This window comes from Coccidioides posadasii, chromosome 4 (assembly GCF_018416015.2).
Source record: "Coccidioides posadasii str. Silveira chromosome 4, complete sequence".
In the NCBI taxonomy this organism is placed as follows: domain Eukaryota; kingdom Fungi; phylum Ascomycota; class Eurotiomycetes; order Onygenales; family Onygenaceae; genus Coccidioides; species Coccidioides posadasii.
Window position 1 is genome coordinate 2,670,207 of NC_089410.1, and position 18,327 is coordinate 2,688,533.

Consider the following 18,327-nt stretch of genomic DNA (forward strand, 5'->3'; position numbering starts at 1 on the left):
TTGTGGGAAACTTTTTTAAAAGAGATCCTCCCCGCAAAGGAACTGCTCCCTGTTCACAACCTGGGAAGTTGGAGTTTTGTTTGGTATTATATCCAGGTAGTTCTAAACTTGCAACAGAACGTTGACGAGGAGGACGAACCGAAACTTGCTTTTTCCCCAATCGCCGGCGGGACAAGGGGGAAGCTGCAGGAGAAAAGAGACCACGAACTACGTGCCATTGAAAAGGGGGGATTATATCTCTTCTAGTATATCTACTCAACTAATCGAAGGAGGGTGCGTACAGTCCCGTGATCTGTGTTGTAAGGACTGTCGCGATGCTCTGCGGTTGGGATTATTACTCTACTCTTACATGTGTTACTGAAACATAATGAACATAGAAACAGTAAGCTGGCCAGGATGTGAAAAGCTCGTGTTTCATGCAACCCAGATTAGCAAGTTTACAGATCCTGCCTTGCTAAACATTTAACCGACACCCGCGAAAACGCCATTTATGGGTATCCAGGATGTGTCTCTTGAATTCCATCGTACTGGACGGGACAACACCGCACCCTTCATCTTGCAGAGGCCGCATGGCTTCGTACCAGATGAATATGCCTCCAGCTCGTTTCGATGCACATTCTTCTCAACATGATCCCACGCCTTGTTGAGCCTATCCCAAATCTTGAACCGACATCCATCGGGTAAACTTTCATCAGCCATGCAAAAAGGACAAGTCAACGGATGCATTTCTACCGGGGTAGCGCGTTTTGCAGGTATAACAATAGCAACTGCGACGGATACAGAACCAGGTTTAGGAGCCTGAAGCTGGGCGAGGTGCTGCTTTTTGTGTTTTCCTGGGCGCCGTGGCTCCTTTCGACGCTGCAAGCCGATCCACAATCTGAGGCACGCTGACCGAGAACCTTCATCCCCAGCAGGCCTTGCGCCCCGCTGCTGGATGAGTTCTACGAGTCGTGCTCGTTCAGGAATCTGAAGGACAGGTAAGGTGGGGTTATAGGGTGAGTCGGATTCAGCAACGGCGGCTAATACACAGTATTGTTGTTCACCAGACTCGTCAAGTCAGTTCATCTGAAAGCCAGCTCCTCATTGTGGTTTCATGGCTGTTGTCTCAAGCACAGGTTAAATAGACACAACAACCCGTCCAAAACCAAACTCTTAGGTTCAACAATCGCCTCTTCCTCTTCTCCAAGACAACTTCACTTTGGTAGATTAGTACGCTCACACTCTCGGACGTCGTTTCTTGCTCTTAATCGCTCCGTCGCTTGTTGCTCCGGCTTCTTCCAACCCAATATGGCGCGAAAAGAAGCAAAGCCTAAGATCACTCACCCCGAGGCTATTGAAAAGAAAAAGGTCATGGTCAAGCACCTAAGATCGATGTACGAGACGGTCAATACGTTCAAGCGCTCCATCCCAAATAGCTACCTTGAAACACTGGGAATCAAATTGCTACCCTTGGACCTCAAGCGACCGTCCGGTAGCATCAACTACTATCGACCGCTCCCAAAAAGCGAGTATAACTCTAGGTCATTTGGCTCCTTCCATCCATTTGCGAACAGTGACAATAAGGACGAGGAAGATAGGTCGGACAGTAACGACGCCGTGCTGGCCAAGCTTTCGAATCTTTCAACCATTATGGGAATGCTGTGGCGCGATGATCACAGTCACACGCAATGGCAGCGAGATTAGTGAGTCTCTTGACCTTGCGCATTTCATCCAAGTCTGCTGTGGCTTTAACATTGCGATCATTTAACCAACCCTTGTCTGAACAGCGTCATCCAATGCTACCGAGAAAAACCACGCCTCAGCCTGACTGAGTATGCTAAACTGGACGGAGCAGAATACACCTGGATCACAACCAATCGGATCCAAACAGCTTCCGAGATGTATCCGCACTGCAAATGTGTAGTCATACAGGATGTAGAGCCCGACGAGGAGCTGAAACGAAGTGAAATTCTCCCAATCCTTGTTATCATGCGTTGGAGAATGAGTCTGTATTACTACCAGCAACATGAAGTCTTTCCGGTGGGTTGACCCCATTCTTAATTCTCTTTTCCCTGATGTGAGACTTCTCCACGGCTTCCGTGCTGACCTATCTATGATTCGCATAGGTTGAAGTCCTGTCCGTCTATGGTGGGCAGGCTCGCATCCTTATAGGCTACTTTGACGGAAAACACCTCTGCATTCAAAAAAGTCCGATTTACGACATCGGGAGCGAGGGCCTTCAGAATTGGATACTGCTCATGAAGTGGTGGTTCAGTGATGCTGCAGGGGATACTACCCGCCTTCCATCTCAAGATATCAAAGACTCGCGGAACCTTGCTGTGCGTCCCGCTCCTGCGCGTCAGGTAAGGAGTGGGCGGTGAATTCTGGCCCTGAGTTGAATGCTGGTTTTATTATTCTTTTTGAACCTGTTGTTTTGTTTTCTGTTCTATGACTATATCTTTAGTCATTCTTTTGTATGTTAGGTAAATCCTGCTGATAAAGTGCAGCAGGTAGTCTTCATAGTCCCAGACTGCACAAAACTATAATGAATAATAATAATAATTTCTCCATGATCATCATCACTTTGAGCGTTGGCGCTGCCCTTTTGGGCTCTGCCTGATTCATTTCAGGCGCTCGAGCCGTTGATTATTTGAACAAGAATCTTGGCCGTGCTGTTGATTAAGAGAAGGATGCAAACTATTTGACAGCTTGGTGACGCGAAGGACAGCGTCAACACCGTTAAGTGAGCTCGGTGTCCAAGGAAAATGCCAAAATGGTAGGATAGGATAATTCTCCCGCTCTCTTACAAGTCAGCCTGTTTCTAACTGTTGTTAGATTTACCTAGAGCGCTCCGGGGCGCGGGGCATCAGAAAACACCTGCACTTAATGCCATGATCCGTTTTATCTACGGACATTGTCTGCTGTCCTGGTTAAAACGTCAGGCGTACTCGAACCAGTTCAGATAGTCGAATTCATAGGCCATGAAGTGAAAGTCCGAAAGCTACTTCGCCGCGGTGCGGGTGGTGGTGTGTCGCGAGGGGCTCTTCAAGCGGACCTACACGTCCGATGGGGCTTCGATAAATGCACAAAAGCAATGGATACCTGCCGACTTAACTTCATGGCAGCGGGTGGAGAGACCACTTTCTTACGACACACGGCGGGTTGGAAGAGCAAGTCAGACTTACCGCAAATAATTGCAAGGCGATGGTAGTCTATACGAGTGTGTACCCGCGAAATATAAATTTGGGACGAACAGGTGACGGCATGTTAGGAAGTGGGTGGTTTGACGAACCGCCCACTACCGACAGATTCGCTAAACCGAACCGTTGCTTCTTTCGTCGGTTCAGACCATACTGCAGTTGATTTTATCAACCTCTCGCACACTTCGTATCCACCAATACTCAACGATTGCGCGGTGCTGGAGGGAGCCATTCTAGAGATCGCTGAGGCCAGCCTGAGGGCTTGCTCTGGGTGTCACTTAGGGAGTCGCTCCGGGGGTCGGTTAAAGCATTGCCACTCCGGGGCAGAATGGTTCTGCAGACCGCAGACTTCGCTCTGGAGGCCACTGTCTGGGGGCTTAGTTAGGGATCGTTCCTGGGGTCATAGAGGGAGTGACGTTTGCTCTGTTTGCTTTACCATCGTCTTTCTCGGTAATTCGAACTCAGTGAAACGGGTGCGTCCAATTTATCATCTGATTATTTAACTGTGTACTGTACTCCGTACTTCAATTCATTCACAGTACCCAACCTTGCTGCTGATGGCCATACTGTGTAAGAATTCCATATCCAGAATCTACTGTATATGTACTGCACATACAGTACACCACATACAGCATAAGACAGTACGAAGGTGTCGACCAGAAGTAATGCTCCCAAGCAAAATGCTGTTATCATGTTTTAGTACTGTATTGTACAGTACAAGCTTTATCATTGCTTATATAGGACCAAACGGGAAAATGGGGTGCCAATGATAGGTACGCTTTAATTAGGCCGGGAGCTCCGCCAAATCGTCGTTGATGATATTACTTACTAGTGTCTGTGAAGTCCCCATTGCAACGCCTCTCATTGGCATTCGTGTTGTAATAATAGTGATGGTGGATGTGAATGGCAATCACTTTGCTCCACGACGAAATCGTCTCTGTACATCCTCTCCGAGAGCAGACGCCAGCCTCCATGTGCTTTCCGGGAGCGATGGGATGTCGAGCATGGAATTTTGACGATCGCCCCTTGCCACACCGGGAGCATCGATGTTGGCTGACAGCCCGACCTGCCTCGTGATCTCTTTCTTCAGCGGCAAGGGCGCGAACCCTGCTAGTGTTAGTAATGGCGGATGCCGAGGTCGCTGCAGCTCACATTTTGCGCATCAATTTCGAAATGGCGAGGCTGTTACCACCCATGGTGATTTACCGGGTGGGAAACCAATTGTTGGAAGCATTGAAATGAACCACAGCAACCGAGTTTATATACTGTTTCAATCCGCTCTGTAACGTGAGCAGTGTGCTACAGTATGTTTTTCTGGTCGTCTCACCGCGGACGTGCTTCTCTGCAATCGAGCCTCTGAAATCCGTTAAATTTACGCCTAATTACTAGAATGCCACGACTCCGCTGGGAATACTCACAATGCCTACGCCCGTCAAAAGCGTAAACGTGCCCGTCGAGAATGAGTGTGCAGGAATGGCCCTCGAAAAGGGATGGTCACGCAGGGCTTCATGGACTGTGTCTTTGAGAAACAACAAGAGAACACAAGTTCGAGACGTCCGTCTCCCGTAGAGTAGACTCACGCTTTCTACTGTGTTTACCCGCCGAGCTGACCCGGTAGACCTCACTGTTTACTCTGTATTTTTGCGTAGTACTACTCCTAGGCCTCCTCTATTACATCCACATAGACGATATTGTTAAAAAAACACGCGATAAATCCGTTATTTTCTCGAGAACTTCCCGGAGCGCCATGGTGTGGTGATGCCAAGACCACCTCCCAAAAATCGGAACTAATTTTTGTCACCACTAATTGACTGGTGGACAACCTGCATGATTTCCCGAACAACTAGCTTTTCTGGGGCTTGGCATTAATGAGTCTAAAAAGGCTTAAATCAACGACATCCAACATGGATGAACACCCGAATCAGGGATCCCATCCGCTCAAGCGATTTTTGAAAAATATGCCATCAAATGGCCCTGGGGGCGGAGTGCTTTATCCGAGTCAAGCGGGGAGCATTAGTTACCCAGTCACTTGGGTCTGTCTATGTTTTGCTGGACTCCTGACGTGTTCGATATCACCGAGAAATACGCTGCCTTCATGTAAGAATGAAGAAATTGCCCTTCACGATACCATCGACTCATCTAATGTTGGCAGCGTTGGGCCATGGTGCATGGCGCAACGGTTCTTGTCTTGCGCTACCCACGCAGTCAAATCTGCCATTCGATAATTTTAATTTTTTCCTTGTGACCTCTTCTAGTAACCGGCTCAGCTCAGTGTCGGAGGTGTCGGAGGTGTCGGAGGTGTTGGTGTTGATGGTTAAAATATTCACGCTAAGCCTAATTGGGACTTACCAATGTGGACATGCTACACCATGTCGTCCAAGCCTTGATATATTATTCGGCTGATTGCCCCATATATCCAAGCACTCTGTATGGAACTCAACGTGACAAACCCGGCAAGCGGGGCGACTGCCTGCAGCTTGCTGTTGACAAATGAGGCACAACCCTGGCGACGGGGATCGTCTTTGGTTTGCTGTTATAGCTGGATCGACCATTGGGACCGTAGGGGAATTGGCAGGCAAGTCGGCAGACAAGTCGGCAGGCATGTTTGCAGGCGGATTGGCAGGCGGATTGGCAGGCGGATTGGCAGAGTTAATCTGAATAGGAGGCGCGTCCCACTCTGGAATTCCAGCAAGTTCGAGCCAGTCCGTAAGAATTCTGCAAGATTCGCGGTACTGGATCGTATCTCCCTGGCGGGCATTTCGATATATCGAATCGTATAGGTCTGTGAGAGGACTTGGGTCAAAATGGTCTAGAAACAAATGACAACCATTTTCTCTATTTTTGTGCTTAATCGCTTGGACCAGAATTTGGCTCTCGACAATCCAACTTCGACGAAGCTTGTTGCTTTTCTCTTTCACCATGAAACAGAGAATCCCAATAAGGCTTCAAGTGAGGCTTAACGTTTATATTCTTTTATCGTATAGTACTCAATATTGTAGTATATACTCGATCTTCAAACACCGAAATGGATATAAGGAACCCATAAGAAGTTTCCCAGTACTTTCATATCTGGTAGTTTGGCATCTCTTGCTTTTTCTCCTCTTGTGATCCCGTCGTCTCGCAGCTTTCGAATGGCTTGGTGGAGTCCTCGACATACTGTGCTCTCTGTCATCCCTTCAACGTGGATCGCCTCATACAGATATTCTGCCGCACCGACGCAGTGATGTCTGACACTTCCCAGAGTGTTCCAACGACGTAGCGGAAACCTGCAAGCTAGAATACGCTCACGAGATGAATTCCCTCATCAACAAGTGTGTACACCTCATTCGCCCCTGTCGAACAAGGCGAGAGATAGGCAAGAAACGGAGGATTCTTCTGGAGATTAAGGTCACGAAGATCTCCGACTCTCAACGGCTTGCTTTCCCAATCCTCCAAAAGCAGACAGCTTCGTGAAGGCTCTGTGGGATGTGAAAGCCCGTGGCCGGCAAAGTGGAATATCTGACACTGCCGCAGGCAGTCCAGAACATCGGCCTTACACAGGCTTGGTGAGATTGGCTTCAGTCCAAGCTCTGGGCAGAACTTTTTCAGATTCTCGACTTCAACTGCTGCATATGGAAGCGTTTGGCTGGCAGCCAGGCCCGGTGTTTCCTGCATGGCGACCAAGACGGCATGGTCGCTTTGAGATTGTATCGAGCGGTGGCGTCGGTGACCATATATTAATGCCTTGATGGACGAGGCATACGACGACATAGTCCTGTCAAGCACTGTCTCAGATGACCCGTCCATGTGGCGTCCCGCAGCATGGAGTGGCAGATGGCTGAGGGGCCCAGTAGGAATCCACCAGACTCGGGGAAAATCGTCCTTTGGGGCATTTGCGAAGCCCAGTGCCTCTAGGCTCGGGCGAGAGACAACGTTCCACAGCCATTCTAGCAGTTTGGATATGTGTAAAGGTTCCGCTAGACGAGAAGATCGAAGTTTGTCAACTCATTCTTGCACATCTTCTAGATTCAGATCAGGTAGCTCCAAGGCCCTGATCTGGTCACGCTCAACGAGGAACGAATCACAGCGATGAGCGCTCATATTGATGACGATAATCGGATCTGGCTTAGCAGCCGCCATCATCTCCTCTGCACTAGGTGGAAGTAGAAAGTTACAGAATTTGGGTTGAGTACGAATCTCTTTGATTAGCTCTTCAAACCTCTGGTCTGCTTCGTAGCGTCGCTTCACCCGTGAATCAATCGAGGCTCTACCATTGGTAAGGGCCTAAGAGATCATCTCATCTACTGGCGAGTCGAGCTCTTCACGAAGATGTATAAATTCGTCTGCGAGATGAGGGTACTGCTCTTTTAAGTCCGTGATATCTCCACGCATCTCCATCAGCAGGCCAGCGATGATGTCGCGACCCAACTCGAGAAGCCGTAAAGCTTGGGAGGCAGATTCCCCAGCTTTCAGAGCAGCGGCGGCAGCTGCAGAGGCCAGACCCGTGAATTGTGCGAGCATATGTTGCTTGTCAGTATGTTCAAGTGAGCGGACGCTCACAAACGGAAGAAGTTCCACAGCACCCTGAAGTAACACACTTGAGTCTTCCCAATTCAACTGGGTGGTAAGAATAATGGCTGCGAACTGAGCCGAGGAAATACGTATAGATGGAGCGGAACTGGAGCAAGCCCAGCTTTTCTTGAAATATGAGAGGGCACGGTTGAGATCACCCATTGACCCAGTCCGCATAAATCGTCTCCCGAGCAGCTTTCTGAGGCTATTTAAGTAAATAGCTCGATTAGGGTGGGTCCTGCGGAGTAGCTTTGACTGCCATGTCGGCGACATCAACAGCACGGTTGAGATCCTCCATCGACCCAGTCCGCTCAAATCGTCTGCCGAGCTGCTTTCCAAGGCTACTTAGGTGACCAGCTCGATCAGGGTCGGTTGGCCCGTCAGGAACATCTGACAACCGGGAGACGGTAAGTCAAGCATCAGGTAACACGGGGACTAGCGTGGCTTCGAATACTCGAAAGGGCAAAGGCAGAGCTGTTAATAAGAACTAGCTAGAAAAAAATATTTACCTGCATTCGCAATAGGATAGTTTGGAATTGAAGCGGGATCAAGGTCCCTTTTATTGACTCCGATTCGGACACTAATCAGACATGAAACCGTCATAAAACGACTGGCGTCTCTAACAGATTGACCGTTCCAGCATGGAGTACTCCGTACATCTTATTCCTTTCTTCACCAGGAGGCTGGTACTTTATGTCATCGGGCCAAGACGTTCCAGTCGACTTCACTCGACCAAGCTCCAACGCACCTTTTCAATTCACTTTTCCCTTGGAATTGCGATTCAAAGTGAAATGATTCCATAGGCAGGAGTGAGCTGCAGGCAACAACGAGGGTGAAAATCTCGTACTTTCCTATTCAGGCAAGGCCTAGGCGAGCTGCTCTGGTCTATAAAAAAAAACCCAAAGATTCCTCCACTCAACCTACAATCTTTCATCATCCAGCCACCGTGATGGCTATGGATAAGACTCATAACTCACCCGCAAAGGGAAAATCTAGGTAGGCCATGAACCTTGCCCCATCCAGATACGAAAGACTAGTTCAGAAGCAGCCAATCATATATATAACTAATAATAAGGCGCCATAATGATACCGCAATATTAGCGGCTCGCGCGCTTTTTAAATCAATATCAATTCTCATACCCATATGCAACCATCTGGGCGAAAAACATTACCATCGACGATACCACCAATAAGGGATCCGATCCACTGGGTTTCGGCCAGAGGCAAAACATACAGAAAGGTTAAATCCGATGAGGAAAACGACGGCAACTTTCTCCGCATATGTGAGGTACTACAACATGGTAAGGATGGTGTGTTCTGTCGGGGACCTCGGCTTCACGACTGGAGCACGTGGACAATCTTGTTCCCGTCTGGATCAACGAACCGTGCTGGACGATAGACCTGTCAGGTAAGTCGGTTGATCAGTCTCCCATCCGGCATTAAAAACATGCTGACTAGCTTTCGCAGTCTGGAGATCGAGCTATTTTCGAAGTAGCGAATACCGACAACAAGGCTACCTTCACTGTCGCCTTAAGTGCATCCGAGTGTGGAAAAGAAACCTATGAAAGCCACGGGTCATTGAAGAAGCAGTTGTCTTTCTCCAGAAAGAGGAATGCGACCCAGGCCATGCGGGGGGTTCATCAACGCTTCTCTATAGCCCAAACCCAAGCGCCAATAGACTAGACCTTTGGAGATGGATTCTGCGATGCCATGGGTTATCTTGCAAGCTCCCTCCAGGCGGGTCCGTTTGTCGACTGGCGATTCGACAATGAAGACATATCCGCTGAGCTTTACCGCAACAATCGGCGAAACATTGCAGAAATATATCCGAGTGTGGAACAAGACTTTGCGGAAACTCCGAGCTGTCGAGCAAGCAGTTATCTTCTTGCACCAACAAGAGTGCGATCCGGATTTGCCAATGACCGACAACGCTTGGTCGGTCTTGAAGGGGGCCGACCCGACCTGGTGGTAGCCATACTGCGGCATTTGTCGAACTTGCCGGTGGCGACGAAAGTAGGTCGCAATATATTTTTGGAGATAGATTCTGCGGTGCTGAAGGTGTCTGGCGAGGGACGCTTCAAGCCGGATTACATATTCGTTGCGGGTTTGACAAGTGCCCTAAAGCAATGGAGACGTACCGGCTGAACTTCACTTCAGCAGTCGGGGAGATATGCGAAGTGGCACTCTTCCTCACCAACGACTCCGAGGATATCATTGTTGATATCTTGCACTTCTCTCCTCCTTGTCAGACGTTCTCTTCCGCTAAGACAATTGCTGCGGCCACTGACAGCGCCAACGAGGCCTGTATTTTTTCATCCCGCGAGCTCCTACTCAAGGTTAAACCGCGAGTAGCCACTATGGAAGAGACGTCCGGCCTTCAAGAGAGGCACAAGCAGTTCCTCTATGCGACGATTCACACCTTCGTCGACCTCGGATACTCTATCCGATGGAAGTTCTCGGAGGCGATCCAACAATCATTCAAATATACGAGCAAGCTCCAGACCATAATCCCGATCGCGCCTATTCCCGCAACATTGTCAAGCAGACTTTTTCTCCGCACTCCTTTGCAAAGACCATCACTTGCAATGATGGTGACAACTTCCATCCTAATGGTACCAGAGCCTACACACCTCGAGAGGCGGCGTGCTTGCAAACAGTCCCCATGGAGCATCGCTTCTGCGGCGTTGGTGTGCTGAAGCAGACTGGAAATGCCGTGCCACCAATGCTCGCAAAGGCTATCTTCATGGAGATTACGAGATCCCTGGGCAAACATATTCAATGGTCGTTCCATATGAAGATATCATCATGATTGACGATAGCGCCAGTCTCTTTCGGACCGATGAGGCAATTGATGGAAGATTCCATGACGGACAAGGAATTCGAAGATTACATGAAGAGCTTATCAGCTAACGCACCAATTGCCATTCAGATCTCCGACTCCTATCCCTGTACCTGTACCGAGTACGTATCCAATACATATCAATCCTCGACCTATCGAACCTTGCGACAATATCCATAGGGAATGGCCTTCGGGGAGATCAGTTTCTGTTCGACACCGGGAAAAGATCAGTTTCTCGAAACAGACGACGTCGCGGAACACTTTGGTGCCACAGCAGCGACTGGGTCCCTGTCGGTCGGAGCCTTCAAGACTCCGACTGCTCAGACAAACAAGGCCGCTACCGGCAACGCCTTCCAAAAGTCGGCAAGGAGACTTGGCCTCTTCTCTGCCTTCGACAAGCATTTTCCAAAAGAGGAAGCCGGCAAGACTTCATCGGCGAACGATCAGGGCGAAAAATTCGAAAACAAAGATACGTTTCTTGATGAGAATTAGGAAAGCGGATAGAATGGCGGAGGAATTTAATGATCGCCTTAGTAGTCCGTAATAGCTCCCAAATTGAAAAGAGACCCCACAATACGTGACTGAAAGTCCGCTACTGGTCCTAATATATCCTCCACCCGATGGATCGATCTGCATCGGAAAAGCAAAACCCGAAACTAACTTGAAAACGCACAATAATGTCGATGTCAAAGTCTTATTATTAGAGCAAAGCCGCCCGCGCAGTGGGCGCCACAAGGTCTAGTAAGATCTATCAGAAGCCACTTGAGCTAGCTTAAAAGCTTAAGTAAGGCATTTTCTGACGGACGAGGGAAGAAGACAAAACACTCAAGTTATCTTCATCAAAGTGCTCGCTATTTATAAGCATTGTTCTGCCAAAGAGTTGCACTGAAACATCTTAAAGAATTCTTTGGGTCTAATATTCTCTTGTTCGAAAGATCTGAGTGTGCATAGGATGTGGCTGCAGGAGCTTCTCTTATTTGACCATGTTATGGGTTCCTCTAACAAGAATTCATATGATGTTGCTTTCCGGGATAATCTTCCTCTGCGTTTCTACAGGATGGGGGTAAGCATGCCACTATGGAGGTCTTTCTATTCTCTGACATTATCTAGCTACCCAGGATGCTCAGGCAGTATACTACAAGTTGAATCATCAAGTATCAATCCGCAATCCAGCTTCCCGGAATCAGCCAAATTCACAGCAATTAACTAATTTACTTCATCTAATACTTTGTAAATGTAGATACTTAACAGAGTTTTAGGTAATTACCACGTATTTAGCGATCATTAGTACCTCAGACATCACACGGCACCACACTTCCTAGCTCGTATTCTCCTTGAAAATCAGACCGCGGGCTAGAGCACGAAATCCCACAGATAGAAAACACAATGCCTTCCTTTCACCTTGGACTGAACAGTCGGCCGAGGCGGGTTGACTTCCGTGACCGCCCTCTTCGTCGGCGGTTTGGCGGGGACAGATATACTGGGCTTACAGTATATGAGATAGTGGCATCACGCATCTGTGGCCTGCGAGCACTCGATAACCGTCAGACAACACTACGCTTAGCTTCTTTTACTTCTTTGCTGAGGCCTAGCGACTATCGGAACAGACGGACCGTGACAGGCCCTTAGAGTTTCAAAAAGATTGACCATTGCATGGCAGATTGAGACAAGTTGGAAGAACGCGGAGATCAAAGCAAGGAGAAAGGGAGAGATGGTCAAAAAGATCATCATTGAAGCTAATCAATGATACCTAGGGGTAGAGCTTTGATGAGAAGGAAAAATTGGCAATGCTTCTAGTTCTAAAGAGATCAAAGAGATGGTAAAAACAAAGAATCTATTCCTTACCATTGAATGAGGTTGGGGTTTTCTAGAAGGCAGAATTGAAACCGGTGGAAACTTCTTCAAACCACTTGCTTTCACCAACAAAGACTGAAGAAGATAGGTAGATATTACACTGCTTTCAGTTAGGGATATAACATGCATACAGATGTCATGGAGAGGGATTCCTCAGACCACAAACATTGTGCTTTGACCCATACACTCCGTCGGCCGATCGCAGTATACGGATTCGAAACGAAGAGACAAGTGCCTCATAAAAATGGCATCGGATACCGTTTTCGAACACCCTCCAGATAGCGACAAGGCAAGTAACCTGTTTCCAAACTTGGGACAGTGATAATCATGCCAAGGGCCTTCTCTTTAACTAATAGTCAGTAGTATCATGGCATCCTGTATAAAAGAGTGCATCTGCCCCAGAGCGGAAACAATCCTCTCGACTGGCTATTGCAAAACACAACGCACGACTTTCACGTCCAGCACTCTAAAAAACGACTTGGTAACAGAGAGGGCTTCGCTCTGTTGGATACACAGGAAGAAAACATGGAAAAGGTACTGCGCGAACTGTTGGAAATTAGAGGCCAAATCGAAACGCTCCAGACACAGAACGCAACGCTCGAGAAGAAAAATACGGTGCTTGAAAAGGATACTGCAGCACTCCAAAATGATGTAAGAAGCAAGCATTGACTGTAAAAAAAGCAACTCTAACTGGCCTGATTAGCTTTCAACCTCTAGAAAGGTTCATATCGGGGTACGCCATGGGGTTCTGGAGGAGAGGCGAATTTCCAACCGGGCGGGAGTCCGCAAGGACAGAGAAACCACGAGTATTCGAAACGAGATCGCACACGGTGGTGATATCATTGGCGATATCAAGACGATCGAGTATGCCCAAGAGCAGCAGCTGCCGTATGTTGCTGAATATAAGGAAGACTTTCAAAAGGTTTATAGAGTATCGTTTGACGAAGCCTTGACCCAAGCTCCATCTTATCCCCCAGAAGCTATCCGAGCGTTCGATATCTTGGCCTCCGTTAGCGAACTCTATGCTTGGCAGGCTCCTGATCAACAAGGACGCCGAGAGATTCTTGAAAAACAAGCTACTAAGATTATTGAAGCTGCATTGAGCACCGAGAAAAACCAGCTGCAAGCACGTTTTGGAAATAGAGGGGACTTGCGGGTGGCCTTTAATGAGATGGTTGGGTTGTTTATGGCTGGAAGATAGGTGTCTTGATATGGGTTAATGGTGGGACTATGAAGCAAAGCTTTAAGACTCGGTGGTATTTTGATCTAACCCTACTTGTGTTTATTCAGCGACTGGGACCAACTCTCCCCCCTCCAGCAGCTTGTCGGCGGATTTGGAAACATTGCGCGGAATATGGTTGCTGCGGAAGAGCTGCTTGAAATTTTACACCAGAAACCATCCATTATCGATTGTCCCAATGCTCCCCCTCTGAAAACCACTCTGGGTAAAATTGAATTTAGAGATGTCAGTTCTCTTATGACAATACAAAACTAACATTAGCCAAGGTGAGCTTCCGCGCACCGCCGGGACGGACTACTGCCATCGTTGAGAAATCCGGAGGGGGGAAGTCAACTATCTTTAACCTCCTTTTCCGCTTTTATGATTCTACGTCTGAAGCCATTCACGTGGATGGACAAAACATCGTTGAGGTCACACTTGATATTTTGAGATCAGTTTTTGGTGTTGTTCTGCAGGAAACAAAACTGCTGCCCGGGACTATTGCTTTCAACGTCCGTCATGCAAGGCTTGATGCGACCGATGAGGAGATCGAAAAAATGCATGCAAGGTCGCTGTGATTCATGATAATATCATTTATTACATAGTTTCAGGACACACCATGCATGCAGAGTCCTCCGTACTCCGTTGAGTCCAGTATGCTCGTCAACGCTCATCAGTGTTCTACTTCCCGTACGACGAGGAATTGTTGGCAACGCCCTTGGAGTCGTCAAGTCAGCAGTCAGTGACGAGTCAGCAATACCTGAGCTTGCTAATCATTTCTGGAAACTTGCGAGAGTGAGGATTTCGAATTGAGTCCAAGTCTTTTCCGTGCTGATAGCTATAGTATTCTCACATGTTGCAAAACTTCTATAGTTTAACGGCTATACTTCGAGCTCTGAAAGCAACCCTGTCGACCAGCTTTCTTTATATCGACTCCTCGAGCTACGGCAATATTATTACGAAGACCGAACGGCCTATTTGGAAAACCAAGGCATCCCGTTTATGGCCGCTCATTTGAACTACCAAGGCTACCTAAAAGAACTGTGGCGGAGGAAACAGAGGGCATGCCGCCGTTGGAGACGGGGATAATGGGTGGACAAGGGCAAGTCATAGGTGTTTTCTTTCTTTCTTAGCTGGCGTTTGCACTTTATGGCAGTAATCTGCAGGCGCTGAGATCAAAGTAATCTGAAAGCATTTTCGGATTTCTGCAATTTGGCGCTTTGAAGCTTCTTGTGTAAGCAGCAAGCACACCGTAGTTATTTGGTCAGCAACAAACAATGATTCACAGAAAATTTTTGGGCGGCTTGTGCACCGGCCATTTGTTCAACCAAGTCTCAAGTAGTTCGGCAACGGCCGCTTTGGAAATCGGATGGCTGTCGTCCTGGCTCATCCTTTGGTGAAGAACAACATTAGAACATGCTTGATCCCAAAACACCCCCATTAGCCAAGCCAGCAAGGCACTTTTGTGTACAGTATTTAAGGTCCGGCTCCCAGTTGCGGCGGCGCTCCTGCAATTGCAGCCATTTTGCCGGAGGCTGATGCGGTGGAGATATAACCACTGCGAATCGTTTCGCCTCAGGAATCGAAACATTACGGTTTCTGGGTTCTTCCCCTTCAGAGCAATCACATTTGAGCTCCTCTAGGTCCCGTTTAAGCCAAAGATGATACCATTCAATCCGCTATCTTACGGTTTAGACGTAAAATCCGGTCACTTGGCGTTGAGCATGGCGACCTTCGGCTGTCAAACATACTCTGGAATGAGGAGCTGAAGAAGGCTCTGATCATTGACTTCCATCGAAGTTCTTTCAATAATAGGCCAAAAATATTAATATCTCGCGAGAGACGACACAACGTTGAAGACCAGCCATTAAAACGAGTGCGTCTGCCTGGTAACGCCAACCTAAGAGGGCCATTCATCACAAACCACGGCGATATTCGTCCTGCCAACGTCACCTGGAATTCAGAGTTATGCGGGCCAATGCTTATAGATTTCGCCCAAGCACGTCTGGTGCGGAAGAGACCACTGACTAACACGCGGTCGGATGGTACCCACAGCCCGTACCGCAGAGCGGAAGCGGCGAAACGGTTTCGAAGTTGTTTAATCTTACTTGACTACGGAAATGAGGTCCTTCAATTGGTTTCTGTTATTTTGTGCGCTACAGCGGTACATTCTTGGGGTACGTACGAGCAAGGGCAGCAATTCAATTTATAGAGGTTCTAATAATTGGAACCGAGGGACATGGATGTTAAGAGAATTTGGGATGCTATGCTTCTAGTTATCAAGGGGTGGCAGTTAGCAGGAGGCCAAAAATGGCACTAAAAATGGCCGCTGGCTAACCGTCACATTGTTATGTGGAGTAAATTATAAGAATTAGCTGAATATAATAATTATTTCTTAAGTTATAGTATTTCATTATCTTTTTACTGACATATATCAAAGTATCTTTACAAATAATAGAGTTAAATAAATAAAATTGATAAGACTGTACGGAGTAGTTATAAACAATGTTGTTGAGATAGTTATAAGAGAGCAAAAAGTTGAGATTTGTACGGAGTATGTATATTTTGGTGTCTCGCTCGGGGATGGATTAACTAACTAACTTATGTAATCGTTCCATACCTCCGATGAGAATGTGATGTGATTGCGGGGGGCTGGATGAACTCGGTCATGTAGCAAATACTGATCCCTGAGGAAATCTACTCACCTTGGCTGTGTCGACGGCTATAGGTGCTTCCGGCACTTACTTGGTTGTGAATGTCCAATTAAGAACATCCGTTTCAATGTCGGCTAGTCTAAACTGCGAGGAGCGGTTATTCGAACCCGAAATGAACACGGACACACGATCGCCAGCATCTACCGAGTCGCGCGCCTCAAGTCAAGCACAGGCCCTCTCCTTGTCACTCCTCTCTCAATGCCGCGCCCTTCTCCATGAGTTGACCTCGTTCCAACTCTACCTTACTGGTTTAAGTCGACCCAACCTCGTGGAGCTCCGCCAGTTCAAGTCTGCCGTGCAAGCAGAACTCAGATCGTTGGAGAAACTATGCGAGTCGGCGAACAAGGCAGCGGAGGAGGATGAGCAAGCTAAAAGAGCAGAATGCACCGAGACCGGTGTTGTGCGCGGAGATGATGAGGACGGAAAATCGAGCGGAGGCGAAGGAGATGCGCACCTGGTAGGCGCGGCGGAAAGAAAAGTCCTGCACTCGCTACGCTCGTCGAATTTGCCGTTTTTCAGTACGGTGTGGAAAGTGGCGAAGACGGCGTGTACGGGGTTGGTAGCGTTTAATAAGAAATTCTACTGGCAGGAGGTGAAGAAGAAGAAAAAGCTGGAACGAGACGATTATGAGATGGAAAATGGGTTTCCATCGCTGGAATTGCAGAATGGGGGTGTCGAAGTAGGAATAGACGAAAGTGAGGTCGCAGAACTAGTGCGGTTGAAAAGAAATGTCATTGTGGATATTGTTGCAGACCATGGGGAAGAATGGGTGAAGGTCTCTACAATAACGCCAACTCGATTACTTTTCGAGTTGGCGAGACAAGGTTGGGAATTGGACTCCGATGATGAAGAGGAATATAGACTACGGAATTATGACAGTGAAGACGATGGCGATGACGATATCGTTGAATTAGTAAAACTGGCAGTTGATATGAAGAAAGCTGCTGCTCAGACTCGCGTCAGATACAAGCACCCTCGAATACGTTTCATCCTTCCCAAGGTGACTGAAGGACAGGCGCCACACACGGACAGGATCATTCATGAAATCCGAAAAGCAGGGGTAACCGTAGAATGCGGTACTATTCCAGAGAATCCGCTGACTGGCGGTGCCAAGCAACTGGACCCAAGATCCCTTGAAGCTACATTTTCGTCACTTCTTCCAAGCCCCTACCCCCAAAGGACGTCGACCTTAAACGTTGATTGCACCTTGCTTCTCGCCCTGGTGTCTGATCTATCGCATTACTGCAATATTGCCCATTCTACACATCATCATCGAGCAATAACTCGACAGATTGAACTCGAAGCAGAAAAGCCACTAGTGCCATCAGAACTATGGCCAGCCATGGGGGACAAAGACCTGCTCTGCACCACCGAAGCCGCCCAACGGATGCGAGAAATAGTGGACACCATAGGAACCCAGGCCGAAAAGACAAGAACAAAGTTGCTAATGGGGGAAATGGATGAACATTTGGAAAGGCAACAGTTAATTTCCCGATTCCAGGAATTGTCTGATCATAAAGTTCCAACGGATTGGAGAATCCCGATCAGAGTAGTAGAGTCTCGGGAGGTGATCCGTCGCGGCTTTGAAGATGGACGGCTCCCGCCTGTAGCTCGCAAAATCGCGAACCACCTCAGTGATATAAACGCCAGCGTGTTTGTATATGGATGGTCCACCGGATTGATGACAATATCAAGCAACCGAACTGTGGCAAAGCAAATCGAAACCATGATAGAAAAAAACCGAGGCGACGACGATGATTTACGAGGACCCTTCGTATGGGTATGCGACACAGCGAGAAGTTTGGTTGGAAAGGAGAAAAATAGGAAGTCGTAGTGATACTCAAAATGAAAGAAGCTATTGTTGACTGGGGTGCCTGGTAGCTCCTGGAGCGCGCTCCAAACGACTTTTCCACCAATCCTCCATGTCGTGTGGCACGCCCGGTCTGACGCGACACCAATGTGTATATGTTC

At 48.0% G+C, this 18,327-nt stretch overlaps 7 protein-coding genes across 7 annotated transcripts; 6 read left to right on the forward strand and 1 right to left on the reverse strand.

The window, feature by feature from the left end:
- Window positions 1-1,287: 1,287 nt before the first annotated feature.
- Window positions 1,288-2,360, forward strand: D8B26_007723 (uncharacterized protein; the record flags this gene model as incomplete). Its single annotated transcript, XM_003067217.2, has 3 exons — window positions 1,288-1,682; window positions 1,767-2,019; window positions 2,106-2,360. The coding sequence occupies 3 exons, from the start codon at window positions 1,288-1,290 to the stop codon at window positions 2,358-2,360; spliced, it is 903 nt and encodes a 300-aa protein (XP_003067263.1).
- Window positions 2,361-6,452: 4,092 nt separating this feature from the next.
- On the reverse strand, window positions 6,453-7,892 carry D8B26_007724 (uncharacterized protein; the record flags this gene model as incomplete). The annotated part of the gene is made up of 3 exons (XM_066125620.1): window positions 6,453-7,135; window positions 7,223-7,400; window positions 7,464-7,892. 3 exons carry the CDS (start codon window positions 7,890-7,892, stop codon window positions 6,453-6,455), a joined length of 1,290 nt encoding a protein of 429 aa, XP_065981704.1.
- Window positions 7,893-9,856: 1,964 nt separating this feature from the next.
- Window positions 9,857-10,426, forward strand: D8B26_007725 (uncharacterized protein; the record flags this gene model as incomplete). Its single annotated transcript, XM_066125621.1, has 1 exon — window positions 9,857-10,426. The coding sequence occupies one exon, from the start codon at window positions 9,857-9,859 to the stop codon at window positions 10,424-10,426; it is 570 nt and encodes a 189-aa protein (XP_065981705.1).
- A 326-nt stretch (window positions 10,427-10,752) lies between these two features.
- D8B26_007726 (uncharacterized protein) lies at window positions 10,753-11,061 on the forward strand (the record flags this gene model as incomplete). Its single annotated transcript, XM_066125622.1, has 1 exon — window positions 10,753-11,061. One exon carries the CDS (start codon window positions 10,753-10,755, stop codon window positions 11,059-11,061), a length of 309 nt encoding a protein of 102 aa, XP_065981706.1.
- Window positions 11,062-12,948: 1,887 nt separating this feature from the next.
- On the forward strand, window positions 12,949-13,624 carry D8B26_007727 (uncharacterized protein; the record flags this gene model as incomplete). The annotated part of the gene is made up of 2 exons (XM_003067219.2): window positions 12,949-13,074; window positions 13,127-13,624. 2 exons carry the CDS (start codon window positions 12,949-12,951, stop codon window positions 13,622-13,624), a joined length of 624 nt encoding a protein of 207 aa, XP_003067265.2.
- A 153-nt stretch (window positions 13,625-13,777) lies between these two features.
- Window positions 13,778-14,220, forward strand: D8B26_007728 (uncharacterized protein; the record flags this gene model as incomplete). Its single annotated transcript, XM_066125623.1, has 2 exons — window positions 13,778-13,888; window positions 13,930-14,220. 2 exons carry the CDS (start codon window positions 13,778-13,780, stop codon window positions 14,218-14,220), a joined length of 402 nt encoding a protein of 133 aa, XP_065981707.1.
- A 2,203-nt stretch (window positions 14,221-16,423) lies between these two features.
- On the forward strand, window positions 16,424-18,190 carry D8B26_007729 (uncharacterized protein; the record flags this gene model as incomplete). The annotated part of the gene is made up of 1 exon (XM_003067220.2): window positions 16,424-18,190. One exon carries the CDS (start codon window positions 16,424-16,426, stop codon window positions 18,188-18,190), a length of 1,767 nt encoding a protein of 588 aa, XP_003067266.1.
- Window positions 18,191-18,327: the final 137 nt, after the last annotated feature.